The sequence below is a fragment of the Crocodylus siamensis genome, chromosome 11 (genome assembly GCF_052110815.1).
Source record: "Crocodylus siamensis isolate JL-2025a chromosome 11, ASM5211081v1, whole genome shotgun sequence".
In the NCBI taxonomy this organism is placed as follows: Eukaryota; Metazoa; Chordata; order Crocodylia; family Crocodylidae; genus Crocodylus; species Crocodylus siamensis.
Genome location: NC_143405.1, coordinates 17,238,356 through 17,257,502, shown reverse-complemented (window position 1 = coordinate 17,257,502; position 19,147 = coordinate 17,238,356). Strand labels below are relative to the sequence as shown.

Below are 19,147 nucleotides of genomic sequence, written 5' to 3'. Positions count from 1 at the left end.
GAGGGACAGCCTTCCATCGTCAGTTCCCTCTGTGCAAAAATGAAGTTTATTTCCTACCTATGGGGACTTTTACCATCTTGTACCATCTATACTTTTCCCAGACCCTGACAAAGGGACTTTGATCCGAAAAGCTTGCAGAAAAAGCCAATTTTCTTACCATTTTCCAGTTGGTCTAATAAAAGGTATCATTTTGCAACAAAGAGTTCTAGTTTTTTGTATGTCTTTTTGTCTCATACCAACACGGCTGCCAAGTACACTCCATTAAAACTTTTAACATTTATAGTGTCACATTTGAGTTTATTTGACATCACAAGGACAACAGGTTGCTGCCTGTTGAATTGTTTTCTGTGTATTTCTAGTTTTTACCTGATTCGTTAGTCCTTTCTCTTTGTATCTGTGTTTAAACTCTAAGATTTTTTTTCTTTTCTGAAGGATTTTTTTTACTTAAAACATTCTATTGTTACTCCCCATCCCAATGTACCCACTCCATTTTTCTCCCACCCCTTCCAACAAAAATCAAACACTACCTTTACCTTTAAACACAGGAATATTACCAACGCTACAGGAACAAATTTCCCAGCCACAAAACAAACCTCAGAAGAACACCACCAATACAACAGTCCAACATCACACTTGTGGTAATAAATTTAGTCGGGCTTCTGGCCTACTTGACTAGAAAAACAGACAGAGACCAGAAGAGCTGATACTGCTTATTTCAGTTACACGTTCTGAGATAAGAAATCCTGCATGCCTTGGTCGTCTTGATATATTAGCCTGTGCATAGACGGTTTGTTTAAGCAAACTTCCTAAATGTCTGTGTAATTTACTATTGTTTTGTTTCCCCAAGGTCGGGTTTTTTTTCCCCCTTTCTCTGTCTTAAGTATAAATATGCTTGCAAACTTAAAGAGTCGGAGAAATCCTTTGAAACAGACAAGTGGGCGATTCCCCTTGCTGTATGGAATTCTCCCTGTGATCACAGTAGAGCCCTAAATAAAGAAAAGCTGGCTCTGTCAGTTCTGATTGAACCACAACGCGAAGTTTGATTTCTTCCACAATTTGGTGCCATGACTCGGATAGAGACGCCCAGAGTGATCAGTTGGGACACAGACATCTTTTCAATGAAGCCCTGGTGCCAAACCAAGGTAAGAGACCTTTTGAAATCTCTACTGGGGCTTTTCAGTGAGAGGCTGTCTCTTTGTCTTCCTGATTCACTGCTTGAGGATCACCCTATCCAAACTTTTTTTCTGCCAGAACTGTCAGACCCACTGTGTAACTGTGAGTAGAAAGAGTTAAGGTTAAAGACTCTGTGTTGCTGTTGTCAATGAAAGTATTTCCCCATGTGAATTGAGTTAAGTTCTGTAAAGTACTATGAGGTCTCCCTGAGGCCAGGAGGGGAAACCTTGTACAGCCACCCCAAAGACAAGAGATTTGTTCTGTGTGCTGTCTGAAAGCAAGGGTGCAAAGTGAAAACTCTTAGAGTGTGAGTGTTTTCCACAATAAGTGTTGACCAAGGCTGAGACTAAAGAAATGCTCTTGAACTTCGTGCCTCAACGCAGAAATCCCTGTGTGTGAATTAGGAGTATGAATTAAGAAATATGAGCCACTGACCAGGTCTGAGACTAAGGTTGGGTTCAGCTGCCCCAAGACTGTCCGGAAGGGCAGTTTTGAATGCAAGGGGGCCCAACTGCAACCTCGCGACCCAGTGGACAGGTTTACCCTTTCCCCACCCTCATAAATGAGCTGTGTCTAACCGTGAGTAACTGCATTGTGTGTCGTTATTGCCGTGGAGTTTTGTGCTGCTAGCCAATCTCACAACCTGACCGGACACCCTGAATAAGCCATTTCTGTATGAAAGACCTGTGTGAATTGAGTTTAAAGATAAGCAGAGAGTCTAAAAGACGTACCGGCTCTGCCAAAAGGGACTCCAGCATTGTACACGTACACACACTATGGCCATAAAAGTTTTAAGTTTCTAGACAAATGGAATTGGTATACCAGAGATGATTTTAGCTGGCAGTTTCCCCTGGAGGGAACATTTGATTTAAGTAAAATTATTCATCTCTGCAGACCTTGAGTTAAGAGGCACTAGTATACCACAGACTCAGTGGGACACATTTTTGATTAGTATAAAGAAGCTTCCAAAAGATGTCCAAAAAAAAAATCTCAAGTCCGGAGTCTTAAGGACTCCCAAGAGAAACTGAAATCTCAGATAAAAAAAAAATTAAAACAGAAAAGTGCACCAAAAGGGAGCCCCCCATCAACAGTACCATCAGCACCAAAACAACTTTATCCACAAATAACTGAGAATGAATCTGCAGAAGATATAATTGATTTTCTTAGTATGCCACCCCATATCAGCCCCAGGCACAATCTGAACCTGAAGAAGTCCTAAGTAACCAAATAGGCTCCTCCAGCAGGATTAGCCCACCTCACCAGGAAACTATCACTCAACAACTGTCACCTGCCCCCGGGGCATGCCCACATCCACTGGAGGCATGGCATCTGTCTCCTGAAATCTCAACCCCCTCCTCTTGTTTAAGGTCTGGTACCCAGTGTGGTCCAGCCCCTTCTTTAAAATCTAAAAAGGCTCATCTTATGCCTTTATGACAACTTCCAGGGCAAGGTCCAAATGGGGAAACTACAGTCACAGTCCCTGTCCCCTGGACTCCAGGAGATCTCCTAAACCTTGTTAAACAGTTTCCCAACATCAGAGAGGAGCCCCAGAAATTTAGAGATGAATTAGAAACTGTAATCCATTGTTATAATCCAACATGGGCAGATTTGAACCAATTAATGAGAAGTGTTCTGCCCTCTGAGGTCTGCAACTGCCTCATCGCACAGGCTACTTGGCCTACTCAAGACCCCAGACTAGGAGATCACTTAGCAGATGCCTGAAGAGGCCTCCTTGAGGGTGTGCTTAAAATTTGCCCCAGGAAAACTGACTGGGCCAAAATACATATCTGTAAACAAAAATAAAGGAGAATCCCCAGCAGACTACATGGACCACTTGAAACTAGTATTTGAAAGACATTCTGGTATTGAAAATGCAGCTGAAACTGCCCCAGATGCAGTTGCTTCTACTTTTGTCCACGGACTTCTTTCTAAAGTCCAAGAACAGTTGTGCACAATTGCTGTAGGTTGGCAGACTAAGCCACTTGCAGAACTGGTCACCATTGCAAATCATTGTACAACCTGCCAGGAAAAGAAAAAGGAATCCACGGAAACTAAGCTAATGTCATTACAATTACAGACTTTAGTCAGGGGCAGAAGCCGAGGTTTCCACCAAGGACAGTTCAGGGGCAGGGGATGTGGTCATGGGATGGGATGAGGAGGATTTCAGTCCCAAAATAATGACAATTGTCATTATTGTGGCCAACCAGGACACTGGAAGGCTCAATGTCCTCACCTGCCTGGCCAGCTGGAGATGACGTGTAACACGCCACCACCTCCTCTCCCTCAATTTTCTGTCCCGAATCAGGGAGCTTCCTGTTAGGCCAGCCTGAGGAATAGTAACATCATCACAGCCCCACTTCTCCCACTTAACCAAGATGTCCCTTCGTTTCCTGCGTGATAAATGGCATCTCTACAAAATGTTTAGTAGACATGGGTGCAAGCCGCTCTACTCTTCGAGCTGAAGAATTTTCCACATCTCCCCTCTCTTCTACTGTTGTAAACGCTGTAGGAATTTCAAATCAAATAGTTTCTCATCCTGTTTCCCAACCATTACATGTTTCTCTTGGTCCTGCTTCTGATCAACATGCCTTTCTCCTTAGTCCTTTTTCTCCTGTTAATTCATTAGGCAGAGATTTGCTTTGTAAACTCGGCTATACTATCTATTGCTCTCCTATTTAGATGTCCCCTGTGATAATGAGATAGCAGTACTTGCCGCTTTAACTAGCTCACCTCCTGAGCCTGAGTTCCCTGATCTTTCTGTCTTGCAAGAAGAAATCATAAAAGCTGTCCCTCCATTTCTCTGGACCCAGCATGCTAATGAAGTAGGACAAATCCATACTGCCCAGCCTGTAAAAATTAGATTAAACCCAGCTAGGCCTTTACCCAAAGTTACTCAATACCCTTTATGTCCAGAAGCCGAAGAAGAGATATGCTCTGTTATAACTGCCCTTTTAAAGCAAGTTTTCATTGTCCCGACTAAGAGCCCTTGTAATACACCTATTCTTCCTGTAAAAAAACCTGGAAAGAATACCTATCGCTTTGTACAAGACCTCCGTGCAGTAAATTCTGCAGTTTTACCTACTTTTCCTGTTGTACCAAATCCAGCTACTATCTTGTCCTGTTTTCCTCCTAATGCTTGTTATTTTACTGTTGTTAACTTGTGTTCTGCATTTTTCCCTATTCCTATACACCCTGATAGCCAGTTTCTCTTTGCATTTACCTATCAAGGACTTCAGTGTACCTGGACGCAATTGCCCCAAGGCCATACTGAATCCCCTTCTCTTTTTTTTTTTCTCAAATTCTGAAAAAGATCTAGATGACATAATATTAAAAAAATAGAATTCTGTGCTTGTGCAATATGTTGATGATTTGCTCTTGGCATCTACCTCCCTTAAAGCCTGTAAAAACAAAGAAGGCAGCACATCCCCCATCTTGGGGACCATTTGTAATTTACAGTTAGATTTTATTCAAATGCAGAAATGTTGTTCTTATGAATATGTTCTTGTTATTGTATGTATGTTTTCTGGATGGGTAGAAGCCTATCCATGTGCAAAAGCTGACACCATCACTGTAAGCAAAAAGTTGCTCAGAGATTCTATTCCAAGGTTTGGTATTTCTTTACCCCTAAACTCCGACAGAGAAATTTATTTTACTGGACAGATAATGAAAGAAGCCTGCAAACTCCTGCAGATCCAGCAGAACTTTCATTGCCCATACCATCCTCAGGCCTTGGGTCAAGTGGAATGCCAAAATGGCATTCTGAAAAATAAACTGGCCAAAATTTGTCCTGAGACTCACTTCAAATGGCCAGATGTACTTCCCATAGCCCTTATGAGTATGAGATCTACTGTCAACTGAAAGACTGGGCTTAGCCCACATGAAATTCTAATGGGAAGACCCATGAGGCTTCCTGCCTCACCACCTGTTGCCTCCCAATTTTGCAATTTACATTCACTTCATGGTACTATTCTGGACTATTGTAAGGCACTAATGAAGTGTTAAGGCTTTTCATTCACAGGTATAGGCAGCTCTCCCCAAAGAACCAGATGAGCCATGCCATTCTATCCTGCCTGGAAATTGGGTCCATATAAAAGTCCATCAGTGAAAGTCATCACTGGAACCTTGCTGGAAAGGCCCATTCCAGGTACTCCTGACCACCAACACTGCAATAAAGTGTCAAGGGCTCCAGACATGGATTCAGGCTTCACACAGTAAGAAAACAACAGCCCTGTTAGACCCAGAGTTTCCTCCATATCAATCTTGTAATCAGCCTCTGCAAACTGGTAGTGAGTCTAGCCCTTGCCAGCAGGAGAGCTCAAGACCAGTAGTGAGCCAAGTGCCTACTGGCGAAGAGGATTTGCCACTACAGAGCAAAGAGGATGTGCCCCAATGACACCACTCTGCCCTTCGGGACAGGAAAAAGGCCTCTACCTCCTTCCTGGCGCCTGAGGTGGTGTTGGTTAGTCATGATTTGGGTAGTTCTCAGTATTTCTTTTTGGGCCATCTTATATGAACTTGACTCATCGGTTATAAGAAACTCTGTAAACCAAACTACACTTCTGCACCGACAAAGAAGATCATTTCATGGAAATATGTTCTTGTCTTTAGTTAATCAAATTGGGATAGATTTAAATTTCTCTCATTGTTGGATATGTAGTCATGTCCCTATCTATTCTACCAGAGGAATAGCCATGATACCGGTACCCTTGAATGCAACTCAGATGTTAGCCCCTTACTATTCAAATTTTCATGGAAACGAAACTTGGCAGAATGTTAAATTGCAACCGGCCTGACTACGTATGATTAGCATATGCCACCCCTGGAAAGTTCTGTTGGACCTGTAATGGATCTCTTGTTGCAGTAGGAGTCAGTAAGTGCGAGGTAGAAGTTAAGATAAATGGTGCTTGGTTTTCTAATGGTTCCTGGATATCTAACTACTCCCCTGCAGGTCAATTTTCAGGCTATTATTCACAATGGACGATGTCCCCATGCTGTAATACAGGTGGATATACTGCATTAGCTGGTCACTGTTTTGTGTGTGGAGATAAGGCCTATAAAAATCTTCCCTCTGGTTGGAGAGGAACATGCTATGTCTCCACAGTGTATCCTGCCTTTACTATTAGATCTCACTTACCTAAAGGAAGAATTCTCAATGTTTGCGAAATTACAGAAAATCAAAGGGTTGGGGGTATAATGTTCCCCAGCTATGGTACAGGCTTAGGTATGTCCAAGATAAAGAAAGTTGCAGCATCTCTGGAAAAGATTGCTAATGCTACTGCTGATAGTTTTGATAAAATAAATACAGAAATGAAAGAAATAAGGCAAATGACATTGCAAAACCAACTTGCATTAGATTATGTACTAGCCAGCAAAGGAGGAGTCTATGCTTTAATAGGTAAAGAATGTTGTACTTACATTCCCAATAATTCAGAAGAAATCCAGGATTTAAGTAAACATATTCAAAAAGAAGCAGCTAAGTTGCATGAGTCAGATAGCTGGAATTTGAATTCTTGGTTTAGCTCTTTTTTCAGTTCCTTAGGCTCTACCATCATTCCTAGTTTGTTGAAATAGTTTGTTGTTTTTATTGGATTATGCCTAGTGTTTATGATAATACAATGTTGCTTAAGTTGTGCTACCAAGCAAATGCGAAATAGCTCATCAACCAGAAACGAAGTATGTAATTTGTATGTTGAAATAGCAGAAAGTAAAGAGAAAGAAAAGCTAGAAGTTGAAAGGCTAATGGCTATAAATATCTAACTTGATAGAAAAAAACAACAACAAACCCAGACAAACAAAAAAACAACAAAGGTATGTGGTAAATAAATTTAGTTGGGCTTCTGGCCTACTTGACTAGAAAAACAGAGCCAGAAGAGCTGATACTGCTTATTTCAGTTACATGTTCTGAGATAAGAAATCCTGCATGCCTTGGTTGTCTTGATATATTACCCTGTGCACAGATGGCTTGTTTAAGTAAACTTCCGAAATGTCTGTGTAATTTACCATTGTTTTGTTTCTCCAAGGTCGTTTTTTTTTCTCTTTCTCTGTCTTAAGTATAAATATGCTTGTAAACTTAGTCCGAGAAATCCTTTGAAACAGACAAGTCGGTGATTGCCCTTTCTGTATGGAATTCTCCCTGTGATCACAGTATAGCCCTAAATAAAGAAAAGCTGGCTCTGTCAGTTCTGATTCAACCACAATGTGAAGTTTGATTTCTTCCACGTCCTCAGTGAAACAGAAGGAACCAATCAACTCCCTAAAATTATCAAAGTCTCCATGTACACACTTACCAAAGCTGAAACGTACACACTTACCAAAGCTGTCCTCTCTAAGGCCTTAATTTCTGTCCAAAAAAACACCCAACTAATATACTACAATGTGAAGAGCTAGAAGAATTTGTTCAATGCCTCTGTCTGAAGGAATACTTCCACAACCAAGAGGAATCCACTTTCAACACGAATTCATCTGGTGACAACATCGAAGAAAAAACTGACTCCAAAAAACCCTCAGATTGGACTCCTAACAGTGGATAAATTCAAGCCTCGATTGCTACATTGACTGCTTCAGAGAAAGAATGAACAATGAAATACTCAACAACATACACCACTCTAACAACCTCTCCCTCTCAGATAGAAGGGCCAGAGAATCTCTAAAATCCAACCACCAAATAGTAATAAAACCAGAGGACAAAGGAGGAGCTATAGTCATCCTTAACCATGAAGACTACATAAAAGAGGCCAACAGACATCTCTCTGACACCACCTACTATAAAAAACTAGAGAAAGATCCAACTCCCCTTTTCTTCTCAAAACTCAAAACCACCATTACATAATTTCCATTGGAACTACAAGAAAAACTTCAGACCCTGATCCCTCCACTATCCAATCCAGGGACTTTTTACCTGCTCCCTAAAATCCACAAACAAGGAAACCCAAGCGGACCTATCATTTCAAACCATGTAACCCTAATGGAAGAAATATCAGGTTTCATTTAATCCATCTTAAAACCGCTCAGCACCCAAAGACCAAGTTTCATCCAAGACACAACAGAATTCCTGCAAAAACTGAAAAACATTGACTGGCTTCTCAGCAATACCCTCCTAGGTAGCATGGATGCCACCAGCTTATACACCAACATCCCACACCAGGATGGCATCCAAGCCTGCCTTACATATCTACAAGAACAAGATTATAACTCAGAGTACAAACCTCAGGATATCACTGAACTCATATACTTCATCCTCACACATAACAACTTCAGTTTCAACAACCAATACCTCCTACAGACCATGGGCACAGCTATAGGCACTAAAATGGCCCCACAGTATGCCAATCTTTTTATGGCCCACCTAGAAGAAGAATTCCTTAAGATCTGTATCATTAAACCTTACTATATACCTGAGATACATAGGTGACATCTTCATCATTTGGATTGAAACCCTGAAGTCTCTGATTGATTTCCACCAAAAATTCAACAATTATCACCCCTCCATCAGACTATTGCTTGAATACTCTAACACCAGCATTTCCTTTTTGGACACCATGATCAATATCCAAGATGGTAAAATTCAAACCACCTTATATAAGAAACCCACGGACCAACATACATATCTACACAGAACCAGCAATCACCCTAAACGCACCAAGCAAGCTCTGTAATTTACAGCCAAGCTCTCTGATACCACTGAACTTGCAGTGAGCAAAATACTCGTGATTGCCACCTCACAAATCTCAAAAGAGCCTTCAGCCAATAAGGACACTCCTCCAGAGTGATAGATCACCCTTCTGAAAGATCCACCTGGATACCACATAAAGATTTGCTGCAGTACAAAAAGAAAATCCCCACAAATCACACACCATTAGTTTTGACATATCATCCTTCCTTGGAACCTACATGGACAATCCTCAAACAATTGCAACCCATACTAGAAGACGGCTTAATTCTTAAAGAGACCTTCCCAGAACCCCCCATCCAAGCGTTTAAACAAGCACCGAACCTTACTAGCCTCAGAAGCAAACGTCCTGTGACCCAAACCATACCCAATGGATCCAGACCATGCCAGGCAAGAAATGTAAAACCTGTCAACACATCTCTACAACTTCCACAAAACTACACCCTACAACAGAACCATCATTTTTCCTGGATCTTACATCTGCACCTCCAGAAATGTTATATCCAGTGCACCAAATGCCCTGATGGAAAATATGTAGGAGAAACCAAACAACGACTGCGTACCAGAATGAATGCACATCGGAAATCTATCAAAGACAAGAATACTTAATCGCCTGTGGGGGCACATTTCTCACAAGACAATCACTCCCTCTCCAATCTCTCAGTCCTGATCCTCAAAGGGAACTTACAAAACACCTTTCATAGACAAGCCTACAAACTTCACTTCATAAATCTACTGGATACAAAGAATCATGGATTCAATATAACCATTGGATTAATGACACATTACAACCTGCCTGACATCTGATTCACCAGGTGTCTGCCTGACCTGACCTCTTACATTCTTCTTTTCCCTCACCTTTTCTTCCCTCCCCTCCCCTCCCCTACTTTTCTGCCCTTGGTCTTCCTGGTTTCCAACTATTTCCTTTTTTCACTGACAGCCACTTTCCTACCTTGTATTACTACCACTGTAGCATCTCTTTTTTTTTTACCTTTTTTTCTCCCTTCCCTTTTTTCCTTTTAAATTGGGTTCTCCCTTTTTCAAACTTCACCTAAGTGTCTGTGTCTGAATTACTTTGGGGAATTTTCCAAATAGAAACAAACTCTGCAGAAATTCCTTCTAGTTAGAAATGCCATTCCTATTATCCATTTCCACAGGGGCCTTTTGCAGATCAGTCGCTTGAAAATTCTGTTTCAGGTTTCCTATCTTTAGTTTTCAAGGTCTTCCTTTTTGTTGTTGACCACTTTCCATGCCACGTTTTAACAGCTGTCTTGGTCATGCAGAATAGTCTTTTAGATGCTTTAATCTGCAGGGTACTTTGACTCCTTCAGCCTCATCTTTAGTGATGTGCTGTTGTTCTCCCTGAGCAAATAGGAGTTTAAAGAGATAGCACCGTCTGTACTGTATTTTTGCTTCTCTGAGACAAGTGGTAATCTTTCACCCCTCACCCACTCCCCCACCTCACTTCCCCTCCCCCCTCCCGCCTGTTTCCATGGCATCCAGAAAGTCTGTGCACAGGAAATTATGCCCATGCCCTTGCAAATTTCTTAAGTATCAAAGATCCTTGCTCCAGATGCCCCAGAAAAGCATACAGGAGTAATTTTGGCAATGCCAAGTGAACCACTTCTACCATTCAGGTGCAGTTAGAGGTAAGTTAAATGCCTTTCTTGAAAGGTAAGTTATGTAGACAGTACATATTAATTTCTGTTTTTGTTCCTTAAAAAAGTCATGTATTTTGGTAGTAAAGGGTATGACCATGATATATGAACATGATTATACATTTCTGTAATATTAGAGGCAAAGGGCAATTAGCACTGGACAAGGAAAATCTGCATACACTCATGTGACGTATTTCCTCCTCTTTGTTGATGTGCATTGCAGCCCATTTTGCAAAATGATTTTCAATTGCTCTATAGGGCATTTTAGAGCATTAGGGAAATTAGTCTGGATCTCTATTGATCTGACTCGTACTGTTTGTTAATCAAACTCCATTACCTTACTTCACAGTAATCATTTTCCTTAGACCTCACCACTTGCAAATCAAAGACTCAAATGCAATTGAATGGCACAAATAGATCATCAAGATGATGGGAATTTGCTGCTTGGTTAGTACTCTTCTTAAATAGGCATGCTCACTGTGGAATGCGTGGGAAATAGGAATAAGGCAACACTGATAAAAGCAGCCTAGTAACCACATCATATGCATACAACATCCTTCCTCCCTCAGTGTGGGAGAGCCAAGGAGAAGAAAAAAGTAAACCATGACACATTTTATCACAGGAGTGACTGTCAATGTGCTTGGACTGAATTTACCAACTATTTGTCTGTTGCTTTTCAGATAAGAGTAACAGTCTACCAAGGAAGAAATACTCAGGAAAAACACTGGCCATGAGGTGGCACAGTTACTCTTTGGAAAGGTAGCAGCGATTCACTGTTACAGCTGAACCATAAAAACCTTGCTTGTTAGGTGTGGGCTGAAAGGAAATCCTAAGCAATGCAAGACCCTTTAAGAACAGCCAACAATGACTCGTTTAAACACTTTACTGATTAGAGACAGAGAACCCCTTTCCATTTGGTGTTTCATAAGTCTCCTAAGTGGCTTGGTCTTGTTTATACCTGTGATTGGGAGGAGGAATAAAATCAAGAAAATCAATAAGCGTTGTAGTTGTACAACAAGGTTGATTGTATAGTTTTAGGAATAGGCTAAACAAGGACTTGTTTGAGATGGTTTGATAGGGATGATCCTGCCTAAAGCAGGGGGCTGGAGTAGATGACCTCCAGAGATTCCTTCCAGCCCTACTTTTCTATGGCTGCATGATTCTAGAGGAAATGGGTAAATGTTTCCCAATTTACACTTTTCCTTTTTTTGGTTTCTGTTATTGCAGTTAGTAAATGTGCACTATATTTGGGGGAGGGCAAGTGCTTTCCCAACACACAGCTGCAGTAGATTGGGATAGAAGTAGATTTCAGGCCTTTTGGGCACCATTTAGTTCAATCTATTTTTCCTATCTCCCACTCTGGAGGGCTCCCAGAGTCCTCTCTTTGGGAACAAATCCTGTTTTCATAAGATTTCATAATGAAATTTCTGTCTTCCTTGCCTGTTAGGTTTAATGATTCACCTGCTAAGAGAATTGGCTCATCCTCTAGACCAGAGTTATGGGATCCTTTTTCTCTCTCCCCCCTTCCTCTCTAATGGTTTTTATATGCAATTGCTCTTTTTCAACAAAGCTGAGTCTCAGTATAAGACCACGATGCAGAAATACTGGATATGGTAGAAATGAACAAAATGGCAAGTCATTTTCCTGTCTGATGTTCTGGACATGACAATCAAGAAGTAATCCAGTTTGCAGAGGGCTTTTTAAATAATTTTACGGAGTGTAAGGCTCAAGCCCTGGAAGGATCAGTCCCTAGATAATTGTGTTTTGTATATCGAAGGGGAAACTCCTAGTTTAAATTCCAGGGGGAATGGATCTTGAAATAAAGGTAGTTTGCCAATGAAAAAAAAAAGATAAAAAGATAACCACACTGCATCTGAAAGGATTCCCCAGCACTAATGGAAACTCAATGCTCACTTTAACACAAGGTTTAAATACCGTTTCTGAAAAAAAAAGAGGCATCAGATACTTAGAAGCATGTGTAGAAGAAAGCCCTGTGTTAAAAGGTGGGGCCCACAGGCAGCTGTTACAAAAGACAACATGGCAAGAAGAAAAGGAGGGAAATAGAAAGATAAGATGAGGGGGTAAGGAAAAGGAGTTCATGGACTCCTATGGGACTGATTCTCCTCTGCGTGTCTTAGCTGTGATTTTCTCAGCATCGCTGACCTCACACTAGCATAGCAGAGTGGAGATTCCAGCCATGGGGGCTGATGGACTGTAGTGCTGAATACAGACTTCACCAGGTTTCTTAGTTAATATTGTCTCAGTGACCTCGATCAGAGCTGTCCATCTTATTTGGTCCCGTGGACCGGATGACTTGCCTCTAGCAGCGAGATGGCAGCTTGTCAGTGTCGACACCAGAACTGCTGCACTGGCACAGCTCCGGAACCTAGGTGGTGAATGCAGCCACCACTTGCCCCCTCTTCCCCTGCCGCTGATGTGAGTCACCAGTGGAAGAACCTGAATTTGGCAGCAAGCGAGGGAGTGGGGGGTGAGCAGCAGCAGAGCAGCACAGGTCACAGTTTATTGCCTCATGGGCTGCAGGAGGCTCACATACCACCATTTGAATAGCCCTGATCTAGATGAGATGAAATCTTGGCTGCTTATGTGTACAGATAGCACAAAGTTTGGGGCACTGAAGGGGGAGGAGGAGGACAGGTTACTGTACCAGTGGGATCAGCCATTGGGTAAAATGGTCCCAACTGAACATTTCAGTGCAGCAAGCTGAGATTTATCTGGGAACAGAGGGCATCTTTACACATGCTCTGAGGTGGGGCTTGCAGGGGGGTATTTTAATTTGAGTGGCTCTCTGGAGCTGCTCTAACTAAAGCACTCCCAGCATCTGGTGTATTCAGCATCCCGCCCTTTAAAATAGCAGCAGGGGCGCTTTAACTAAAGCTCATTCAAGGGACTCAGCAGACTCTCAGTAATCCAGCAGACTTGATTAATTGGGTCTACTCTGACACTTGCTAATTAGCACACATCGGAGCAGGCATAGGGTACGTGTATGTATAGGTGCTCAGAAATACCAGCTTGTACCTACTTCAGGGGAGACCCCGTCTTGGGAAGGACTCCATAACAGTGACTTCAGGAAGATCTAGGGCATGTACAAAAGTTGCTTTTTTGCCATGGCTTAACAGAAGTGCATGGCTTTACAACACTTTCAAAATGGGTACAGCACTTTAAATGAACTCTTCTTAAATGAGATATTAAATTTGAAGCACTGTATTTTACAGCACTTTGGCAGCCTACAGCGTTTGAAATAACTTCTGTACACTGATCAAATTTCTGACCAGTGGAGAAGTGCCAGGTAGCTGCAGAGAACCCCGCTGCCTCCTAGCCTGGAAAGTGCCAGGAGGCTCAGATGCTGCCCCCCACCCCCACTAAACACTGCACTTCTGTCATGTTTAAGAGTACTGTAACTTTACAGTGCTATAAGAAGTGCTGTAAATTAAGCTCTGTAAAACATACACAGAGCACTTCTGTACACACCCTTAGGGCCACTGACAGCCAGCTGAATCCATGTGAGTGCACAGTTGTAGCTAAAAATGGCTAAAGCAATGGTTCTCAACCTTTTTGGACTCAAGGCACCATCCATAACTTTTGTGAATTGAGTGGCATCTAATTTTAATAACTAATTTATATATTACAGTGCTTTTCTCCTTGTAGCAGGTCCAGGAAGTGGGGGTGGGGGACACTGGCCAGGTAGAAACAAGCCTGAGCCTGAGGTTACATGCTTATGTCCTCATACCCTGTAGCAGCCTTCAAAGCATCTGGTGAAACTCCAGGTGTCATGGCATCCTACTTGGGAATCACTGGGCTAAAGCAATCCTTGAATATATTAAAAAATGCCGGTAGAAGTTGGGAGGTGATCTTGCCTAATCATACGGCACCAGTGAGACTGCTAGTGGAGCACTGTGCAGTGTTCAGGCCTCAAGAAGAATGTGGAGATACTGGAGTTAGTTCAAAGAGGGGTCATACAACAAAACAGGAGTCAGAAAACAAGTCTTACAACATAAGCCTTCAGGAGCTCAAGTTATTCAATTTACGGCAGAGAACTTTTAAAAGGGGACTAGATTACTCTGCACAGGGACCTATACATTGAGGCAGAGAATTGGTGGCAATGTTGAAGTCTAGCAGAGACAAAAGAGGATCCAGTGGCTAGAAGCTGAAGTTAGGTTCCCTAACAGCAAGGGTAGTGACATGCCTAGGGAAGGGGTTAATTCACCACTGCATGGAGCCTTTAAAACACAATCAGACATCTTCTCAAAAAGGTATGCTTTGATTCGGTATCTGAGAAAAAGTCTGTGCTCTGGGTATAGATTTCATAGACATTAGGGCTGGAAGGGACCTCGGAAGATCATCGAGTCCAACCCCCTGCCCCAGGGACAGGAAGTCAGCTGGGGTCATAGGATCCAAGCAAAATAAACATCCAGATTTCTCTTGAAGGCATTCAAAGTAGGTGCTTGAACCACCTCCAATGGCAGGCTATTTCAGACCTTGGGGGCTCGGACAGTAAAGAAGTTGTTCCTTATGTCCAGCCTGAAACAGTCTTGGAGGAGTTTATAACTGTTTGATCTTGTCATCCCTTGGGCGCTCTGGTGAACACACGTTCCCCCAGATCCTAGTGAGCACCCCGATAAACTTATAGGTGGCCATCACATCACCCCATAGCCTGCGCTTTTCCAGGCTGAAGAGTCCCATGGCTCTCAGCCTCTTGTCAAAGGTCTGTTTTCCTGACCTCTGATCATACGCATAGCTCTCCTCTGGACTCTCTCAAGCTTCTCCACATCCTTTTTAAATGGTGGAGCCCAAAACTGGATGCAGTACTCCAGCTGCGGCCTCACCAAGGCCGAGTACAACAGCCTTGGTATGCAGAAGGTCAGCCTTGATCAGTGGTCTCCAAAGTGGGGTGCGCAAGACGATCCGTTGCAGTGCGGGAAGAAAATATTAGAACTTCTATTTCTATAAATATACATACGTTGGGAGTGTGTGCTGAAACATTTTTCACTGACAGGGGTGTGCGATCAAAAAAGTTTGGAGACCACTGGCCTAGATGACCATAGCAGTCCTTGCTGGCTTTAAAAGCTAGGAATTAAGAAGACTTGGACAAATTTGGAGCTCAGTTTTATGCTGCCTGCATTCTGCAGCAGTTGCAGCCCAAAAGGACTTGACTTCGTGCTACCTTGGTGTCATCCAGATTCAGAATAGCCGCTGGCTTAAGGTAAAGCAGTCCCTGAAGGCTACCATAAATCTACAGCATCCTTACTGAGCTACTTAGAAGCTGCTGCGTAGTTCAGTACCTCTCAGTACTGAGTCCTAGAAGCAAGCACAGCCCCACCATCTTCACTGCTGGTCCAACACCAGTTTTCAGGAGTGGGCAGCGTAGGACTATATACTTCAGTCCAATGCACTAGGGGGATTTTTCCCATGCCCCTTGCAGCATGGTTCATAGGGGCAGGAACAGGGATCAGATACCTGCTGTTTGTGTCTCTTCTTGCTCAGACTTTGGGTTTGACTGCAGAGGCTACGTACGAAGTACATTTCCAGCCCTCCAGACAGGTTGGGACAAAAGTCAAATCTAGGCTCTGAATTTGGTTGGAGACATGACTGTAATAAGTATTACCATGGAAACTCACTTTGAGTGTACTTAAGGTCCTTTGTAATCATTTTTCTTGTTCTGCTCTTCAAGTCTGATGCAATTTGCCTTTTCTATTTCAATATATAGCCCCCATTGCTGGTATCTGGTCTGCAGACAGGTTTGACTTTTTTATCCATCTCGTCTACCTTATGGAGCCACATGTATCTGTATACATAGCTCCGGTGAGGGATAACTAATATGCCTGCTTTTAGAGCCACTGTTCAGTATGATAAAAAGCCTCCAGGAGACAGCATTTAAAAAATATAAATGCTTTAAACAAGGGTAATTTGGTGACAGCAAGACCTACTTTATTTTACCATATATTGAAAAGATTCTCATTGCATAATCCATTATGATCAACATGATAGCAGGTAGAGAGAGAATCCCAAACTCAAGGCAAGCCCCCAGAGCCACTAATGGAACACCTCTCCTTTACTTTTCTAATGGCCAAAGCCCTTAGTATTCAGACCGGGGGGATAGTCCCTTGCCAGGGTCCTGATATATGAGAGATATTTGCATCCCAGCTCCTAAAAGCCACTTATTCTCATGTCAGCTGCTGCCAGCTGTCCTATGGTACCACAAGGAGCAGTGCAGGACAGTGGAGAGAGCACAAGTACAAGAGACAGGATCAGAAGAACTGTTAGAGCCTTGTTACAAGGCAATTTTGAGTGGCTCCTGGAGCCTGTAACCACTGGGCTGTCCGCATATTAAGACCTTAAAGTGGCTTAAAACACTTGTTATGCGGCTTAAAGTTATGCCACTTCAGGGCAGGATTATCTCTGATCCGCACAACCCAGCTCCTGTTCCATTAAGGTGTGGCCACTCCCCGCGGATGTGCTGCCCAAGTTGAAGGTGTAACTGCTCCAAACCAGCGCTAAGCAGATCAACAGTTGTGCGGCTCACAGCATATGGTGTAACCAGGCCCTTATGGCAGATCCAAGCAATGGCGCATCTACTTTAGTGTTCTGTCGGATATGGGCCAGTCCCAGCTGCTTCAGATGAAGGGGAAAGAAAAGCCCTCAAGTGAGCAGTTACAAAACAAAGAAACGTCAACGGGCTTATGTCTTTCCGGGTTTGATTTCTTTTTTTAGCCATTCCTAATGTAAGTTGGCATATTCTTAGCATTGATGTAACTATGTAACCGTTTGTTCAAACCTGCTGAGGTCTCAGCTCCCCTACTGCAGTGAGCTCCCCTAGCCTGTTGTGCATTTCTTTACCCTTTTAATCCATTTTAAATATGTTGCCTGGTTTTGCCATTGACTCCTCTGGCAGTTCTGTGCCTTGCAAGGCTGTAGGTACATGGACAGGCAGCTTCTGAAGGGCAGCACCAGGGGTGGATGGGGGAGTGGGGGAGGTGAACTGGTGCACCCTGCTTTGACTCCTGCTCAGCTCAGTTTAAAGTCTGGCCAGGGCAGCCGTAGGTTTAGGCAGGCAGTGCTGAGAAGGTCAAGTGACTTCACGGCTCATTGTCAGCTCCCTGATCCCTTCTAAATGTTCATCATGATGCTGTCTTCTTTTTAATGGCTTTGATGTTCCCCCAGCCATGGCAGCCTTTGTTCTGCAATTCTTCTGTCTGTTAGCTGCTCCTGAGTATGCAGCTCCTATTTTACAGCCCTGCAGTAGGGTGGCCCTCATAGAGGACATTTTGGTTTTCTGCTACTCTGTCCTCTCTTAATACAAAACCTGATGCCTTTATGTCTTCTATTTTTCTCTTCAAGACAAATAGAGGACATAAAGGCGTCCGGTTTTGCATCAATTGAGGACGACTGGACTGTCCTCTATGATGGCCACCCTACCCTGCAGGCTGCTTTTAGCTCATTGCAATGAAGCTACATTTGTTTTTGCTTCAATCTTAAATAGAATAATACAGCCCCTGGCCTCTTAGTGAAGCTCCTAGTTTGTATGTAACTGGAGAAAAACATACGTTGTTTCATATGTGCTGACGCACCTCACACTCTGCACCCCATTTCCAAAATCCTAGATCTGCCCATGGCAGCAGGAACTGGGACTGGCCCCATGCTGGGCACTTCAGTGTCTTTGAAACCTGACGGCATTCATAGCCAGGCCTGTGACGAGGAGAGGCCGAGGGAACCAGAAGAGAAGCCTGAGAGAGGATTTAACAGTGGCCTTGGACTACCTGAAGAGGATGGAGCTGGACTGTCCTCAGTGGTGGCAGGTGACAGAACAAGGAGCACCGGTCTCAGGTTGCAGGAAGGGGAGTTTAAGTCGGACACTGGGAAAAACTTTCTGCCTAGGAGGGCAGCGAAGCACTGGAACAGGTCACCCAGCGAGATGCAGGATCCCCATCTTCGGAGGCTTTTAAGCCCCGTGTAGACGAGCCTGGGCCGGTCCTGCTTTCTGCAGGGGCAGGACGAGGCCTCCCCAGGTGCCTTCCAACTTGCACGTCCTGGGAGCCGGTGGGTGGCGCCCCCCGGCCCCGCCTGCCTGGAGCGCCGGGCCGCTGCCTCCTCCTGCGCCCAGGGGCGGCCGCGCGGAGCCGGCGGGATGCGGGGCGGCACCTGCTCCCGCCCCGCCCCGCCCCGGGCCCGCAGGTGCCGGGGCGGCGCTTGGCCGCCGCTCTCCCCGCCCAGCGCCGCTCGCGGCAGCGTCTTCGCAGCGGCCGCCCGGACCCTGCTGCCGCTGCCATGAGCCCGCGCCGCCGCTGAAGGATGGGCGCGGACCGCGGAGCGCTGCCCCCCCGGCTCGGCCTCCTCTTGGCCGCCTGCCTGCTGCGCGCCGGCGCCGCCAAGCCAGGTGGGTGGCGGCCCGGCCCGGCCCGGCCCGGCCCGGGGGCGCTGCGCCGGCCCCGAGAGCGGGGCTGGCCGGGGCGGTGGCCGCCCGCCTCGGCCTCGGCCTCGGGCTGGGCCGCGCCCTGCCCCGCGGGGCCTGCGGTCTGTCCGAGAGCGGCGCGGGGGGTGTCTGCGGCAGGGATGGAGCCGGTGCCTTGATAGCCGCGCTCCTGCCGCCCTGGCGGCTCCTTCAGCGGGCAGGGACCCGCGGAGCTGGAGG

The 19,147-nt window shown here is 44.5% G+C and overlaps 1 protein-coding gene across 2 annotated transcripts in view; it reads left to right on the top strand.

Annotated features, from left to right (window-relative positions):
• Positions 1-18,622: 18,622 nt before the first annotated feature.
• The window catches only part of NPDC1 (neural proliferation, differentiation and control 1), a 101,915-nt gene continuing 101,390 nt past the window's right edge, over positions 18,623-19,147 (top strand). The window contains exon 1 of one of the 2 annotated variants that reach the window (XM_090022561.1): positions 18,623-18,892. In XM_090022561.1, coding sequence (XP_089878687.1) covers positions 18,808-18,892 — 85 coding nt within the window. In that variant the 5' untranslated portion in view covers positions 18,623-18,807. The remainder of the gene's footprint in view (positions 18,893-19,147) is intronic. The other variant, XM_090022560.1, reaches the window with a different exon arrangement.